The sequence below is a fragment of the Gobio gobio genome, assembly GCF_949357685.1.
Source record: "Gobio gobio genome assembly, chromosome: 16".
NCBI classification, from domain to species: domain Eukaryota; kingdom Metazoa; phylum Chordata; class Actinopteri; order Cypriniformes; family Gobionidae; genus Gobio; species Gobio gobio.
The window spans coordinates 53,832,590-53,851,362 of record NC_137109.1 but is presented as its reverse complement, the minus strand read 5'-3'; the positions used below and the strand labels follow the sequence as shown (position 1 = coordinate 53,851,362).

The window sequence follows — 18,773 nt, the reverse complement described above, 5'->3', positions numbered from 1 at the left end:
ACCACTAGATCGGGGGATGCGCAATGGCACTCCACCTCTTTCGAGGTATTGAATATTATAGTCTGGACCGTAAAACTGCGATGGTCATTTTCCCGCAGTGGGAACATGAGTCATTCACGAATGCTGCCTCCGCGTGCTGAACGCCCAAACCCGTGAGACAACGAACGTGACCGTCAACTGGGGACAGAAATCGACCGCATCCAGAAACACACTGTTTGAATGACATCTTGAAAAAGACGCAGGATCAAACCGTGTTGCTCTTTTAGAAAGGAAACTGCTCTTTTTTTGATGTTTTATAAACAAATTTCGGGAGGAAGCACATTCAGGAAATTAAAACTGTTAAGTGGAGCAGACCCAGATAATTAAACCTAATTGAACACAAGAGGAGCTCATTAAAAAATCAATGATAGGAGGTGTATATAGACAGCCGATTTACCTTCCTGTCGTTGACTGTTTTCTTAGCATCCCTCCACCACCCCTTCTCCTCACTTAATTAAACTCACATAAGACATCAAATTAATATATGTAGTCTAATTCTAGACTATTTCCATCACGGGGGGGGTACTCTGGGTTCGGGCAAAATTCCGAGCCCGGAGCCCTCCCCCGGACAGCACGCCAAATACGCATAATATTTACTCTATTTAATTTGATGTAAGTGTGAACTCGTGAAATGTGCTGAAGCACTCAGGGAGATGACCGCGGCACCACACAGTACAAAGGTGCAAACCTGTGTGTGCACTCAAAAACGGAAACGCCCAGCGGACCAACTCTTTGATCTCCGTTGAAGCGGCCACCCGCTGAGACGCGCCGTCACACCCGCACTGGAAGCAGTCGTTCCTCTCACGAGACTCGTTTACACTCTTCGTAGAAACAGGAAACATTCACTGTTCCGAAGTAGAAAGCAATGATCTAGCATTCCACTTCCTTATTTATAGCCGCGGGGCGGAGCGTGGAATGTGTGGATCGCATACCAATCTCCATTGGCTCGTTTTTAATACACTCGAAGTAGATTGCTCTCTGAGATCAGATCCCAATTCGTACGTCAAACGTGACCGACTGAAAGGGAACCTTATTGTAAAAAAAATTCATATATATATATATATATATATATATATATATATATATATATATATATATATATATATATATATATATATATATATATATATATATATATATATATATATATATTCTTTAGGTAGAAATAAAATACAATCCCGTTTTTATTTGTATGTATTTTCTACACTTCACACCGGATTTGTGTATAAATGTAAGACGTCACATTAGGCTAATCAATTTGTTTCGTTTTGAGGAAAAAAAGGATAAAGTATGTAAATGTGCAGATGTGAACGTTTGTTCGTGGACGTGTGTTGTTTGGAGGATTCAAACAATTATGCTTGCACAAAAGCGCATATGAGAAAACACTCATTGTGACAGTGTGTGAAATAGTATTACAATAAGGGAAAATTTCCCATAGTTAACAAATTGCCATTAATAGTAATCAAATATAGGCATCATTGTGACACTTACCGCTACATGTTTTTTCAGGGTGGAATTCTTGTATGCTGAGATGTCAGTTCGTTTTGGTGCACAGCACACACATTATGAAACTATTCTTTTTGACATCTTGGAGTGAAAACATAGACTGAGCTTGATGCCATGGGTGATCTGCCTCCCGTAGCTCACACACATCTTCCTCTGCTTCGGCCATCATCTTCCGACTAAACGCAAGCTAATTATAAGCGGGTGATGTGTAGACACCTCTCGCGAGCAGCCTCTCCAACGTTTTGCGAGACTTGCGAAAGTCATATTAACTTATTTAAAGAAATATATAAAATAATTATTACCATTTGACAGTAGCGGAGGAACGCCACCGAATGTAACTAAGTAAAAGTACAGTTTTTTCACAAGAAATGTACTTGAGTAAGAGTAAAAGTACCCATCTTTAAATATACTCTAAAAGTACAAGTTACCCAAAAAATTTACTCAAGTAAATATAACGAAGTAAATGTAATTCGTTACTACCCACCTCTGCTGGGGCGTGTCCCTTTACCTGGATACATTTCATTGCTTTGTTTAGATTGTCTCCACCTTACTGTGTGTATCCCTCCCTGCTTAGCTTCACTGTTTTGAGTCAGACTCGTTGGATGACTACAGCGAAGAACAGCGAGTCTCAATAAAGAGTACCGTCTGCTTGAAAGATATCCCAACATCTCCTGATCTCTGCTTCGACGAGGAAAAGAGTTTCCAACACCTCCTTCCCAACGAGCACTTTGAAAGCGGGGTTCGTAACAGTAGTGCATACAGTGCATGATTGTATTTTGTACGTATCGGTGTGTGTGGTGCTGTTATGGCGGCGGCGTGGGGTGTGTTGATTGTTAGTGAAGGCCCTGACTGAAACCCCATGGTACATACTGAGTGTTAGCTTAAACGATTAGCAGAACTTTGTGAGACCACAATGAATTAAGATGAGTTACAGCTTTATAAAAGGGAAATTAATTATAAAAGGGAGCGCGTTTATCCACGTTTTCTAGGCGATAATCCATTCAGAATTTGAAGAAAACACATATGTTTTGCTGCATTTAGGTAAGGCAATGGCTACTTATTATTTGTACTGGCTGCCATGCCAAATTATGCATATGTTTGCCTATTCAAAGTATAGTGGTTTGTGAACATAACCACTTTAATAACAAGAGCGTTTATGCTGGGATGTGTAGGTTGTTGATGGGCAACACGAATTTTCATGTTTTTGTCACATCTAGCCTTACAATAATGTTCTTGCCTTTGACAGAAATAAACTCAAACTAATGATTGTATTTCCAGAAACGGAATGCATACTTTTCTCTCTTCATGCTGAGTTTGTTTTCGTTGGTATGCCCGACTCACAGTCGTTTACCAGTCAAAGTAGGTATCAGGGAAATGACGTCGCATGTGCGACTACCTATTTCTCTTTTTTACCATCTAGATGATACAACACTGCATTCTGTCGGCAGCGACGTAACGCAGCTGTAACGTTTAGTGACCTCGGCTTAGAACTATACTCTAATTACTATTTTGGAAATTATAACATGTTAAATTACTCCATTACTAAAAAAGAAGTTACTAAGTAATGCGTTACTGCCCAACACTGATACTGGCACATGTTTAATAAAGATTTGTCTATATTTAATGTATATAGTGAAGACTATGCAGTGTTATTTTACATTTGATTACTTTATTCAAAATCTATTACAAAATTTTAAAAATCCTTAGTTATGAGCCCTACTGAAGAAGCTCTTAACGCCCTTGAGTCGGCGCAATCAACTCGCTTTTTTCCTTATCAGTGCCAAAGAGACTCAAATAACTGTCGTTTTTTATCATTCAAGCAAGTGTTATAAACCATTATAATCTGTTAAGTTTCTATTTTCTTTGTGTACAGTCACAATAAAAACAAAATATTGTGCTTTTTGCTAAATAAAGAAAACAAACATGATGTGTGATCTTCAGTCTCTCTGTAAATGATGTCTAATCTGATTCTCTTCAGAAAATGAACTGTAGCTTAGTGAAAACTTATCATGCAAACATGAGACATATGTCTAAAGAAACAATCAAATGTCAGGTTTTAAATAATGTAAATCAAATTGAAAACAAATATTCTGTGTTTATGTAATCTGTTTGAAAAGAGAGAGATGTCAGTCGTTCGCGAGCCTCTTCATTATCCGGTAATGCGACCACACCCATGGAGCGCGCGCTCTTTGAGATTCAAATACTGAGGCGATCCATGCGTCAATGCCCACATCAACTCAAACAAACACTTCAAGTGAAGTGAATAATTCTCCTCATGAAAAGCTGTTCATGTTCTGTTCAGAGCAACGGATTCAGCAGCTGATTGTGGTAGACTAAGTTTATTCTGTTAGTATCTGTGAATATTAAACGCAAAAAGACAGTTTAAATATGAATCCTGCTGCAACATAAAATGTACATATCACAAGATAAATTGTATCTTAATTTTAATCAATGTTTTTAATATATTTGCTTCTTATTTAATAAGAAGCCAATATAACAGACAATAGCCTTAGCACTGGTGATCATGCATTGCACGCATGTCACTGCATGAATCTGTGTCTGTAAAGCTGTGAACCAAATGAGCCACACAATGAGCATAACAAGTGAACATCATTCCTCTGAAAGCTCCTGTAGTGCATCGGCTGTCTTATGTACTGCAGGATCTCCAGTGAAGTCCTATATTGTTTGTAGCCCTTTTGTCTTCAAATACAAGATATATAGTTAAATATTTTTACATTTTTATACAACGCAAACCGTTTCCCCGTTTGTATCACTCTGCTCAAGCGACTGTCATGGCGGTCAAGCAAATCCACCACTTTTTAAGCATACCACTGTTGTTTGTTTGTGTTACAAAATGTAGTTTTAACAATTTTTAGGTGAGAATGTAGTTAATTGGACCTCAAATATGTGAATTATATGTAAACATACCGTCTATTTAACAGTTTGTTCAGACGCTTTGGCAGATGTGAGCTCCAGGCAGTCAGCTCTCGTGTACCCGCAGAGAACAGATTAATCTTGGCCAGTCATTCGGGAATTTGCCGCTGGCTCTTACAGTGTGTAGATAGTGGTTAAACATGAGATCATTCATTTCTCAAAATTAGGAGCCTTTAAAATAGCATAATAAGGGCACTTTAAATCCTGTCGGGCCTACTACAGCACTGCTTTTGTACTTTTGACTAAATTGTTTGCATGTGTTTATTTCCTATTGTCTTTTATAATGGCTTTTGTTGATTATTATTATTCTTCAATTAATATAACTTATATAACTAATATGCGTATTTGGTATTGAGAAAAGGTCAGTAATTTCGACTCCAGTGACAGTTACTACACTACTAGATGGCTCAAAGACTGTCTTTATGAGCGACTGCTGTAAACAAGGAAGTTGTTTATTTAGACCATGTGGGCTGTTCGCTGTTTTCAGTCCTGGTGTGCCAAAAAAAATTTGGTTATTGATTTTAAAACATTTAAACAGGGCTCTCCACCAGTTTTATGCCACCATGAAAAACAGGTAAGGTGAACCCTACGGTTTCAGCAGCGATGTTGGCCTACGCGCAGGGATTAAAGGGATAGTTCACTCAAAACTGAAGATGAGCCCATGATTTACTTTCCCTTAACTCATCCTAGGTCTGTATGACATTCTTCTCTCAGACGAACACAATCAGAGTTATATTAATAAATGTCCTGGCTCTTCCAAGCTTTATAATGGCAGTGAAAGGGAAGTTCTGTTTTTAAAACCATAAAAGTGAACCCATCCATCCATCATAAAAGTGCATCTATCCATCATAAAAGTGCATCCATCCATCATAAAAAAGTGCATCCATCCATCATAAAAGTGCATCTTTCCATCATAAAAGTGCATCTATCCATCATAAAAGTGCATCCATCCATCATAAAAAAGTGCATCCATCCATCATAAAAGTGCATCTATCCATCATAAAAGTGCATCCATCCATCATAAAAGTGCATCCATCCATCATAAAAGTGTATCTATCATCATAAAAGTGCATCCATCCATCATAAAAGTGTATCTATCCATCATAAAAGTGCATCCGTCCATCATAAAAGTGCATCTATCCATCATAAAAGTATATCTATCCATTGTAAAAGTGCATCTATCCATCATAAAAGTGCATCTATCATCATAAAAGTGCATCCATCCATCATAAAAGTGCATCTATCCATCATAAAAGTGTATATATCCATCATAAAAGTGCATCTATCCATCATAAAAGTGCATCCATCCATCATAAAAGTGTATCTATGCATCATAAAAATGCATCCGTCCATCATAAAAGTGCATCTATCATCATAAAAGTGCATCTATCATCATAAAAGTGCATATATCCATCATAAAAGTGTATCTATCCATTGTAAAAGTGCATCTATCATCATAAAAGTGCATCTATCCATCATAAAAGTGCATCCATCCATCATAAAAGTGCATCCATCCATCATAAAAGTGCATCTATCCATCATAAAAGTGCATCCATCCATCATAAAAGTGAATCTATCCATCATAAAAGTGCATCTATTCATCATAAAAATTAATCTATCCCTCATAAAAGTGCATCCATCCATGTATATATTTTGTATTATTTCATCACATCTCACCTCAGTGTCTTCAGTTGACAGTGTGGATCCTGTAGTAAATCACTGAGCTCCTTCACTCCTGATGGTCCAGGATCATTTCCTGTGAGATCCAGCTCTATCAGGTGTGAAGGGTTTGATCTCAGAGCTGAAGCCAGAGCTTTATAACCTTCTTCTGTGATACTGCAGTCTGAGAGTCTAGAACAGAAATGCAAATGTAACATCCAGCTAAATAATCAGTTATTCGAGAAATAGAATAACTGATAAAGTTTTGTCCCACAGACAGAATTTGGGGTTATATTCTTTGAAGGCAGCCACTCTAACATCGCTGGTGAAGAACTGTGCTACACTACCTTAAATCATTTTTCCACACAAGAACTCAGTTCAAGCTTACTTATGTATTAGAGAAATGCATTGGCGAGTCACCGAGAAGACTGCTCAACCAAATACAGGGAAATACAGTGAACACTTTGACAAAAACAAATTATGCAGCTCACAGTATTAGAACAGCTATATTTCTATAAATAATTCACCTGTATATTATTTATTATGTATTATTTCATCCCTTCTCACCTCAGAGTCTTCAGTTGACAGTGTGGATCCTGTAGTAAATCACTGAGCTCCTTCACTCCTAAAGGTCCAGGATCATTTCCTGTGAGATCCAGCTCTATCAGGTGTGAAGGGTTTGATCTCAGAGCTGAAGCCAGAGCTTTATAACCTTCTTCTGTGATACTGCAGTCTGAGAGTCTAGAACAGAAATGCAAATGTAACATCCAGCTAATTAATCAGTTATTCTAGAAATAGAATAACTGATAAAGTTTTGTCCCACAGAGAGAATTTTGGGTTATATTCTTTGAAGGCAGCCACTCTAACATCGCTGGTGAAGAACTGTGCTACACTACCTTCAATCATTTCTCCACACAAGAACTCTGTTCAAGCTTACTTATCCATTAGAGAAATGCATTGGCGAGTCACCCAAATCACTGCTCAACCAAATACAGGGAAATACAGTGAACACTTTGACAAAAACAGATTATGCAGCCCACAGTATTAGAACAATTATATTTCTATAAATAATTCACATGTAGATTATTTATTATGTATTATTTCATCCCATATCACCTCAGTGTCTTCAGCTGACAGTGTGGATCCTGTAGTAAATCACTGAGCTCCTTCACTCCTGATGGTCCAGGATCATTTCCTGTGAGATCCAGCTCTATCAGGTGTGAAGGGTTTGATCTCAGAGCTGAAGCCAGAGCTTTATAACCTTCTTCTGTGATACTGCAGTCTGAGAGTCTAGAACAGAAATGCAAATGTAACATCCAGCTAAATAATCAGTTACATCAGAACAATGACTGAACAATATAAAGTGCAAATATAGTTTTATCTGTCCAACATATGGTATGACTCTGACTGTACATACCAGGCTTGTGACAATTTTTCAATTTATATTTAGCATCAGGCCTATTAATCTGCATCTTAAAGATCATTTCATACTAAAAAACTATAATTTGAAAAAAAAATTATTTGTAGACGGCAAGGAAAGAATATTTAAAACTTTGAAATTACTACTAGTTAACTTAAAGGATTTTTATTCTGTATGTTGTTTGTTTTAGTAGATAGCCTAATTATTTTAAGCTAAATATTAAAATGGTCCAGACTTCAAGTGGCCTGAATCCCTATACAGTATCTTTAATCAGTGCGTGTGTGTGTGTGTGTGTGTGTGTGTGTGTGTGTGTGTGTGTGTGTGTGTGTGTCGTTGTGTGTGGTTAAGTTATCTTAGTTATTCTCCTGTTTATTGTGATTCCTGTTAGAATGAAAGACTATTTCGTTTGACTCTTTTGTCGTGTGCTTCATCTAAAAGCCACAAACCGTGACATTTATTCTGTGATTTATTTACATTGTGATTTTTTTTATTTTTATGTTGTATAAATTTTGGGACTTTTTATTTAGAAAACAAAAGTTCTATCTACAAAGTCGAATGGAATGCAAAAACTTTGAAGCTCAATATCTCAAAACTGCTCAGAATGCAGACAGTAGTTATTTAAGGTATCCTCACATTGAACTTAACCAAGCCCATTCAGTAAATGGTATAACGCCAAGCATCGGATTAGGACAAAGTCAATGACAAACCAAATCAGAACACCATGGCAGGTGTAGATATAAACATATCTCCATGCACAACATACAGTCCTGGGCTGCATTTCTCAAAAGCTTTGTAAGCCTAAGTTGATCGTAGAGACCATTGGTGGAAATTGTTCTGTGATCAACTTAGACTTACGATGCTTTTGGGTAACGCAGCCCCGTTCATTATCCAAGTCTGGATTTCACCTTATGTTTTTGTTTTGTTGAGCTCAATGAGCTTCATCTATTGTCAAAAAACTTACCTCAGTTTCTCCAATTTACACCTTATATTCTCCAATCCACCGCAGAGCAGCTTCACTCCTGAATCCTGGAGATTATTATTGTTCATGTTCAGCGCTTTCAGATTGGTATCTGATCCAAGAACTCTAGCCAGAGCTGAACAGCCTTTGTATGTTAAGTTACAATCATTTAACCTACAAGGGAAATAAGTAAGAAGTCCAGAATAATTAGTTTGAATACATTTGCTAAAATACAAATATTAAATATAATTTTTCGCCTATATGTTTAATGACAATAAATTATACATTTAAAGTGCTAGCTCAATAGTTTTTAAGAAAGTGCTAAGTCAATTCTGACTCAAACATTGCCATTGCGTTCAAGTGCTCAACACTGGGTAGAATGCTCAATGCTCTAAAAGCACACTGTAAATAGAAACATTTGATGCTTTTTACAGAGTGCTTACACAAAAAACACATGGGAGTATTTGAATCCTATCAGTGGGCATCACATTGACCTAGTACATGGTACTACTGGTACTGCAGAAAGCCTGTAATCATTAAATGTTTTAATTGTATTAACTTTGTACCAAAGTACCTGTACTTTTGGTAACAATCAGAACTAAATAAAACATGCTGTGCAATTGCTGTAGGTTGTCATGCAGATCTCCGGCTTATACTGTATCAAAATAATTGGTTAGCAAGTTACTGAAATAACATTAACCAGGTTGGTAGCTGATTACCAGTTGACATTTGCTCCAAATATTTGAGCAGTTAATAAAATTAGCTGTCTGCTGCAAGGGCTACCACAAGACTAAACATCATCTTTCAAAATACTTGTCTAATGTTTCAAACCTCAGCATCCCTGAACATAGCACTTTAAGCTACTTACGTTAATTGTTTCAGGGAGAATGAAACTCTTTGTTCTAAGCTAAAGGAAAACACAAGAACATTAAAAAAAATCCAGGATGTGTTCTCTTGTTTTTCAGGACTGGAAAATTAGTAAGTTTTCCAGGATTTTTCCAGGACATGTGGAAACCCTGAAAAAAATGACTTTGTTTGACTTTGACTTACAGTGCACTTTTGGAGGTTTTGATGACTGCTGATAGTCTAATGAGACACTCGTCTGATTTCTTAAATTTCTGAAGCTCAAACTCCTCCAGCTCTTCCTCTGATGTCAACAACACAAAGACCAAAGCAGACCACTGGGCAGGTGAAAGGTCAGCAGATGACAGACTTCCTTTGCTAAGGTGGGTCTGAATCTCTTTCACCAGAGTTTGATCGTTCAGTTCATTCAGACAGTAGAACAGATTGAGGGATCTCTCTGGAGACAGATTAGCTTCAAGTTTCTGCTTGATGTACTGAACTATTTCCTTCTTGCTCTGGTCATTGTCATCTTGCTGTGTCAACAGTCCTCGTAAGAGTGGACGATTAGACCGGAGTGACAGACCGAGGAGGAAGCGAAGGAAAAGGTCCAGGTGTCCAGTTTCACTCTCGAGTGCCTTGTCCACTGCAGCCTTGAGCAAATCAATCATGGCTTCATTTTTGTTTTCCTGTTCTGTAGATTCATGAACAAACAAATGTTTCTCTTTGATGTCTAGAAACAGATGTGCATAAAGGGCTGCAATAAACTCTTGAATGCTCAAGTGAACAAAGCAGTACATGGTGCCAAGAGTGATCCCCCTTTCCTCCATAAAGATCTGGGTACACATGCCTGAATACACTGATGCCTTATAGACGTCAATACCACAGGCTTCCAGGTCTGATTCGTAGAAGATCAGGTTGTTTCTTTCCAGCTGATCAAATGCCAGTTTCCCCAGTGACAGGATGGCGCCTTTATCCCAGGAAACATCAGCTGTGTATTGTCCATCATACTTTCGGCGGCTCTGCTGGATCTGAAAGCGGAGAAAGTGTGTATACATTTGTGTCAGAGTCTTGGGAGTGTCTTCAGTGTTTGATTCCTGTTGTGTTTTAGAGGCGTCATCAGACTGATTGTTTTTCAGATCATTATTTATTTTCTCCTCCAGAATGTTCTGGAGAACAGTGGCTGAAATCCAGCAGAAGACTGGGATGTGGCACATGATAAAGAGACTCTTTGACTGTTTAACGTGATCAATGATTTCATTGGCCATTTTCTCATCCGTGAATCTCTTTCTGAAGTACTCCTCCTTTTGTGCATCATTGAATCCTCTGACCTCTGTCAGCCGGTCGATGCAGTCAGGAGGAATCTTACTGGCCGCTGCTGGTCTGGTGGTGATCCAGATGAGAGCAGAAGGAAGCAGATTTCCCTTGATGAGGTTCGTCAAGAGAACATCCAGAGAGGCTGGAGACGATACATCACACCATGTCTCATTACCATAAAACTTCAGAGGAAGACGACATTCATCCAATCCATCAAGGATGAACAGGACTCTATGATTATTCCTTCTTGTAAGGTTCAGTCCTTTTGTCTCTGGGAAAAACTGAGTTAGAAGATCCATCAAACTTAGTTTTTCATTCTCCTTTAAGTTCATCTCTCTGAATGGAAGAGGAAATATGAAGCTGATATCTTGATTCTCTTTTCCTTCAGCCCAGTCCAGAACAAACTTTTGCACAGAGACAGATTTTCCGATGCCAGCGACTCCTTTTGTCAGAACAGTTCTGATCTCCTTGTCTTGTTCAGGCGCTTCAAACATCTTTATGCATTCAACTGGAATCTCTTGTGATTCATGACGCCTGGAAGCAACTTCAATCTGTCTGACCTCATGTTCAGTATTGACCTGTTCACTGCCACCCTGAGTGATATAGAGATCTGTGTAGATGTTATTCAGAAGTGTGGAGTCGCCTTGCTTTGCAATTCCTTCAAACACACACTGATACTTCTTCTTTAGGCCACATTTTAGCTGATGAATGAAGAGCAGCTCATCTAAACACAGGAACAGAAAACAGACAATTTTAGTCTTAATTTCCTCTCCTATATTTAAATGTGACATTATGGCAGATGTTGATGAGTCTCTTACCTTCTAGAGTATCAGCAGCTTCCTCTTCCTTCATCTCTCTCAGGTAGTGTAGTGTGAGATCAAGAGCTGCTTCTTTGATACTGCATCTGTTCTCATTAAAGTCCTTCACTAAGGATTGTGTGTCCTCTTTCTGTAATATTTTCTTAAACTTTTCCAGTTCATTCTTCAGAAATGTGATTAATTTGCTCTCAAGATCCTACAAACACAGCAAGAAAAAAAGACAGAACAACAATTTAAACCAAACTGCACGTTCACATTTGGTCAAAACTATTTATTCAATCATTTAAAATATCTGTATTTTAAAAAAAATCAGTTAAAAAGACAAACGTGATAACTGTCATTTTTGACAAATATAAGTATTTTTAAATATATTACATTTTATTCTTATTTTATGTGTTCTTTAAAAGTAAAAAAATAAACTGTCAAGATGTATTAGAAATAAACTTCTGTTTTTAATAACATATGTATAAATATAAAACACTCATGAAAATGTGTTTTCTTACCTGGAAGATCCGCGGGAGATTGTCTGTGAAATTCCTGTCGTTCCTACGAGTGTGAGTCTGTAAGTTTGAGTCTAATGTCTCACATTGAAGCCTGTTAGCAAATAAATAAGATAAAATACAGAATGTTCAGGCAAAATATTAAAGAAATCTCTTGTAAACATATTTTAGCAAATAGAAAAGAAAGCTGATTAGCTGTAACTAGCATGTTAGCTGCAACATTAGCTGTAAGAAGCATTTACTTATAAACTTTCTAACACAGTCCACGTGTGACTAGGGGTGTGACGATAACCGCATCACCGCAATATCGCGGTAATGAGATGCCTACCGTGGTGTGAGGTAATGTTAATTTCGTCAGACGAGACAAGACTAAATATGTTTGTCAACAACCTTTTTTTCCATGACTAAGACGAGACGATGACGAGACTGCATCAATGTCCAAAAATCATGACTAAGACTAAATTAACATGCATTATTGTTGACGGAAAAGGACGAGACTTAAATGTTTTGCATAAAATAAAAACTAAGATAAAATCTCTCTTCATTTTCGTCTACAATCGTCTCTACTTTTTCATCATGAGATAAATATTCAGCTGTTCAAAATATTCTGAAAGAGTTTGCGCTGTTGCTCATGTACAGGTCTCAGACTCCTGTGGCTGCCAGCCTGTCCTCTCGCAGCGGCGCGCGGTCACATGGTTCCCGGAGAGCTCAATACTTCTAGCGCTGTCATTACATGTGAATGGCTTAAGCCACGGATACACAACAGCTTCACTATACAGGTGTTTGCAGCAATTTTTGGTAAACAGTACAGCATAGTGTGCATTGATTATTACGTCAATCACATGTACAGGATCATTTTATTATGGAGAGTGATGGAGATGCAATTTGTTAACATTACTGTTAGTTTTTGTCTTGTATTTATCACTCAGGTATTCCTTATTAGTCCTAATTAGTCACACTTATACTCAATGGTGGTCAAATGTGACCATACACCTTAACTATTTTTTAAGTAAATAGTCTATATTTTAGTTCAATAATATTTATTGAATATTTTGAGGAGATCTTTTGGAACTAAATACTATTTGTGCAATGGTCCATTAATGACCACTTAAATGTTCTTCTAATATTTTGTATTATTTATATTACAATTAGTGTAGTAATTAAGGTTAAACTAGAAAATTCCAATGCAAAGAGGCAAATTAGAGTAATTTAGAGTCAAACATTTTCACTTGTAATGCCATTACCCAATGGTGCCTGTGTGGCTCTTTAATCAATATACTTGTATTCTATTTGCTCAAAAAAGTATTGCAGATCATAACTGCTTACTTATTTGTGAAATTTTAAAGTGTTAATAATAGTGAATAGTAAAGAATGCAAGCAAATATAATTTGGCCCCTTTTGTTTGGTTGAAGAAATGTGCCATTCCGTACTGTTGAGAAAAGAAGAGAAAGCTGCAGAAAGAACAAGTCTAGCTCAACCTGCCCTAATATTGCTTAGTTCTGATGAGTTGTGCTAAACTTCGAGTCTTATTTCTTTAGACATTGTTTTTCAGGTAACAGTCCGTGGACATAAACGCACTCGTCCAAATGCAACTTGTTGAAACTTTGAATAATTTACTCTACAAAAAATAGGTAGCAAACTATGACAAAAACTGTTCCATAATTCCTATTAAACTCAAAAGATATCGAAAAAACAACAAAGTTATATAAATACATTTTATTTCATATTATTGTTGTTAATATGTCTATTCGGCATATGTTAAAGGTCCCATGGCGTGGATTTTTTCTTTATTTTATAATGTGTCCTGAGGTGTACTTATATTGTTAGTATGATTTAGAAATTTAGAAAGCTTGAATGCTCTGTTTGAAGGGGCGTGTCTGCTGTGAGACAGTGAAAATGCCCACTGTTGTGATTGGCTGACATCTTTGCATTTGAAATTAGTATTAGATTATGTGGCAGAGGGGGCGTGGTTTAGCGAAGTCAAGCACTGCCAGAGAGAGAGAGTGAGACGGACTGTCAAGTCAAGTCAAGTCAACTTTATTTATATAGCGCTTTTAACAATGTAGATTGTTTCAAAGCACCTTTACAGTGTTAAACAGGAAAATAATGCAGCATAATTTTATTCAGCTGTATAGCCATTCTGGAAAAAACGCTGATGTCATCAGTTCATTTCAATTATCATACAGTGACAGTGTGGGCTTTAGATCAATAATTAGATCAGTAATTTAGTTTAAATGGTTCATTTAGTTTATTAATTATATTTATTTCGATGTTTAGTTGAAAAATGTAGTGCACTGTCGAGATGAACGAATCGTCAAAGTGTGGATTATAGCATTATTTTTTTTTATTCTCTTTTCCCATCACGTTGATCGTGTGAATGCAGTGATCTCATCATTGCAGCGCGTTTTCTCTCTCAAAATGCTTTCACCACAACTAACAGCAAACACGACATCAACATGAATACAGTAAGAGCTTCTGCAGCATAACAGCGTCATTCATATAACGGCAGTTTGAGCAAGTGTGCAGATAATCTCACGACGTGTGATTGGCAGCTCTGAACATTATAAAGAGAGTGTTCTTTGATCGCTAATCTAGCATCTAATCACAATATAAATAACAGATTTGTTTCATGCTAGGCTACTTAGAGAAACGATGTGAAGTTGATCGTTTAGTCACTGGCTTGATTCATGGATGCATAAACAAACGATTTAGAGAGAAAGTCTGAGTGAACTTGAATAATTAGCTGCACATCAGAAATCACTGATCACAGATCAGGCATTAATGAACACTGTTACTCACTGTGTAAGGATGTGAAAACTTGCATAACTCCATATTGTCTGGCGAAGACAATAACTCACTGAGAGGACAGTTTATTTCGCAGCAGACGTCCCACTGAGTGAATCAACTGAGAATGGCTTCATTTGCATGCATTTACCTTGTACTAAACTTCCCCCAAACTCCTGATCACCTTTCCTATGAGATTACTAAATCCAATTGATTTTGGGTATATTTCAATGTCAATTGTCATCATACAATATTATATGTGTTTGGTATCATTTGAAATGTCTCAGTGCGAATGGTACAAAAATCTCATAATCACAGAAATATACAAGAAGTTAATAAGAGTTTTTAGAGCTTAGACCTATTTTACTTATGATGGTGGGTGTGGCTGTTGGAGCCATTTGGTTTCCTTTCAATCAAGCCAAATAGGAATTCGACTCAATTTAAATTCCAACAGTTTTTGGTCTGGTCGGAGTTATTTAAAGCGATGCAGCAATGAGTTTGGGGCTCAATACTATTAACAAGGTTGGCCCGTAACACAGAAAACGCTCTGTGTTACGTAATAATCAAAAAGTCAGTAAATCTTTCACTCTTTAAGCTATTTCGGAATATTTGATGTTATGTATGAATTATCTTTGAATTGATTATGTAATTGGCATTATACATTTACCTGACTGTTAATAAAATTGTTACATTTTGATCCTTTCTGAATTACTCTGTAATTATTAACTTTCTCCAGAACGGAGCTGCAACAAAGGTTAAAACGGAATGATTAAATGTATGATTCACTATACAATGACCAAACAACCTATTGGCATTCTATCCTAAATGCGACAATATGATAAATGGAGTCAGATTTTTCCAGCTGAAACACGAACGCGCAAACGAATGGAGTCAGATAGAGAATATTATAATCAAATCCATTTTTCCAGCTGAAACACGAACGCGCAAACGAATGGAGTCAGATAGAGAATATTATAATCAAATCCATTTTTCCGTCTGAAACACGAACGCGCAAACAGCCTTCGAGTCGCTAACGCTACCGATCCTTGGAGCGATTCCAGCGGTCTTACAACTGTTTGTGGTGGTGCTGTCGAATCCATATGGTAAAAGCCTGTGCTGACATTGCGAGTAAAATAAACAATCCATTTCCTGCAAATTCTCTGGGCGGGCAAAGCAGAGGAAGGGGAGGTAACCATAGATGTGAAGTTTCCCCGTATGACGACATACATGGAAGATTCCAGATCGGCTCGTCTGGGCTGTAATTTTCTCAAAGGCAGAGCAGGACAGCCAGAACTCGGTTTACACCTATCAACATTTCTAGCCACTTGGGGACCATAGACAGGCAAGGGGAACTCCTTTTAATGTTAAAAAACCTCTTAAAGAGACATTTTCATGCCATGGGACCTTTAATAATTAAAAAATTTTTTAAGCAAATACGAAACAAAATAACGAAATTGAAAATCCTGTGAATAACTGGGCAAAACTTACGGAAACGCCAATCAATGCTCTGAATTTCTACTGTCCATTTACATGATCAAGATAAGATCAGACTTTATTGATCCCGAGCTGGAGAAATTCGCTTGTTATAACAGCTCCAGATACAACACAACAGATGGCAAAAATACAGAAATTGAGAATAAGAGCATATTACAGGCTATAAGCTGCAGAACACAGATTGATGTGAACATTGCACTGGTCACGAAAAGGAAATAGTGGCACGGTGTAGAAATAAATACATTTTGCATAGGACGAAAGTTGCCAGAAAATATATGACTATATGCGCTACGAGCACACCCTCCCTCTGAGCGTGTATTCAGTGCGGCTGGCAATATTGTCAGTTCGTTAAGATCCGCTGAAACTAGACAAAGTGAACATGTTGATTTCCCTGTCACGAAACATGAAGATCGAAAAATAAAGCAGCAGGACTTGCCGATTCACTCAAGCGGCTCAACAGCCAAACACATGTACTAAGCAGGCTCTTTTATATTGCATTTAAAAAAAGTTTTTTTTAAGTTTAGCTTAATTAATAGTTAATTATTCATATTTACAATTTAATATTAATGTTAATTTACTGTGTTAGTAATAAAGAAAACTGCTTTATAATTATTTATTTATATTGTCATTTACAAGCTATGCATTCTTGATCGCATCTTTAGTTGTTTGGGGGGGGGGGGTTGTGCGGTTAAAACCGTGAGATTATTTGCTTCTTTATCGCGGTAAGAAAAAATCCCATACCGTCACTGCCCTACGTGTGACCAAAGATAAGAAACATGAAATACCTTTTGGCAGATGGTGGTTTTTCACTGAAGTCCAGGGGTTCATCTTTTGAAAGGTCACTCTTCACAGACACAGAGCTGGACACATATGAGCCTGATCTTAGCCTAATGACACAAAGAACAGAGAAGGGAAAACACACTTTACTACAGGAGATACTTCAATCTCAATTGAAACGGTTTAAACGTTGCAAATGGTAATTAAATGCAGCACAGCTGTGCATTTGTCCTTCACGTATATTGATGGATGATCTATTTTCCATGGTGACTTTATGCCTCCTAGTGGCTACCTGAGTAATTCTATTACTGGAAAGAAACTCCAGACCAAGTTAAATAAAGGTTACCAGACGTTGTGTTTTGTGATTTATTGTTTTATTCAATCAGGTTATGTTACGTATACCACAGTGGAGAAATAATGCAATGCTATAATGTACAACACAGGAAATACCTTTTGGCAGATGGTGGTTTTTCACTGAAGTCCAGGGGTTCATCTTTTGAATGGTCACTCTTCACAGACACAGAGCTGGACACACGTGAGCTTGATCTTAGCCTAATGACACAAAGAACAGAGAAGGGAAAACACACTTTACTACAGGAGGTACTTCAATCTCATTTGAAAAGGTTTAAACGTTGCAAATGGTAATTAAATGCAGTACAGCTGTGCATTTGTCCTTCACGTACACTCACCTAAAGGATTATTAGGACCACCATACTAATACTGTGTTTGACCCCTTTGGCCTTCAGAACTGCCTTAATTCTACGTGGCATTGATTCAACAAGCTGCTGAAAGCATTCTTTAGAAATGTTGGCCCATATTGATAGGATAGCATCTTGCAGTTGATGGAGATTTTTGGGATGCACATCCAGAGCACGAAGCTCCTGTTCCACCACATCCCAAAGATGCTCTATTGGGATCTGGTGACTGTGGGGGCCATTTTAGTCCAGTGAACTCATTATCATGTTCAAGAAACCAATTTGAAATGATTCAAGCTTTGTGACATGGTGCATTATCCTGCTGGAATTAGCCATCAGAGGATGGAGACATGGTGGTCATAAAGGGATGGACATGGTCAGAAACAATGCTCAGGTAGGCCGTGGCATTTAAACTGTCACGGTTTCAGGGTGTGTCATCGGCCTTCCTGTTGTCTGTGTTTGTCCTGTCTATTTCGGCAGCTCGTGGCCAGGGCAATCAGCGCTGAGATTCAGCGCGGGTGTGTCCTGATCACGAGCTGTTTCCCCTCACCTGTCGCTTATTCCCTTCCTCCCTTATATTCCCAGCTGTGTCATTCCCTGGTTGTCAGTAGAGTAGTGTTATTGTCCTGTACGGTGGTATCTGTGTCTCGTGTCTTACCTGTTTCCCGCTGTTGTGCTCAGGACGCCTAGACGAGGAGATTTTCTGCGTCCCGTTTGGGCTGGCACCGGAGGTGTTTTCCACAGCCTGTGTCCGCAGTTCGCTGTACAGACGGCTCTGGAATCTGTTCTACAGTTTATTTTGTTACGTGTGTATCCCTGCACACGTCGGATGTTTATTTGACTTTTTGTTTGGACTAATAAACTGTTATACGCATCCTCTGCGTTTGTCTCCTCCCTTCACGCCGTGACATAAACCATGCCCAATTGGCACTAAGGGGCCTAAAGTGTGCCAAGAAAACATCCACCACACCATTACACCACCACCACCAGCCTGCACAGTGGTAACAAGGCATGATGGATCCATGTTCTCAT

The 18,773-nt window shown here is 37.9% G+C and overlaps 1 protein-coding gene across 1 annotated transcript in view; it reads right to left on the bottom strand.

The window, feature by feature from the left end:
• Positions 1-18,773, bottom strand: part of LOC307139994 (uncharacterized protein) — a 94,927-nt gene that overhangs the window by 57,609 nt on the left and 18,545 nt on the right. Inside the window, exons 5-13 of the mRNA XM_079839236.1 lie at positions 17,497-17,598; positions 17,055-17,156; positions 11,995-12,085; positions 11,492-11,687; positions 9,567-11,397; positions 8,520-8,690; positions 7,255-7,428; positions 6,706-6,879; positions 6,157-6,330 (exon numbers count right to left, since the gene is read on the bottom strand). Coding sequence (XP_079695362.1) covers positions 6,157-6,330; positions 6,706-6,879; positions 7,255-7,428; positions 8,520-8,690; positions 9,567-11,397; positions 11,492-11,687; positions 11,995-12,085; positions 17,055-17,156; positions 17,497-17,598 — 3,015 coding nt within the window. The remainder of the gene's footprint in view (positions 1-6,156; positions 6,331-6,705; positions 6,880-7,254; positions 7,429-8,519; positions 8,691-9,566; positions 11,398-11,491; positions 11,688-11,994; positions 12,086-17,054; positions 17,157-17,496; positions 17,599-18,773) is intronic.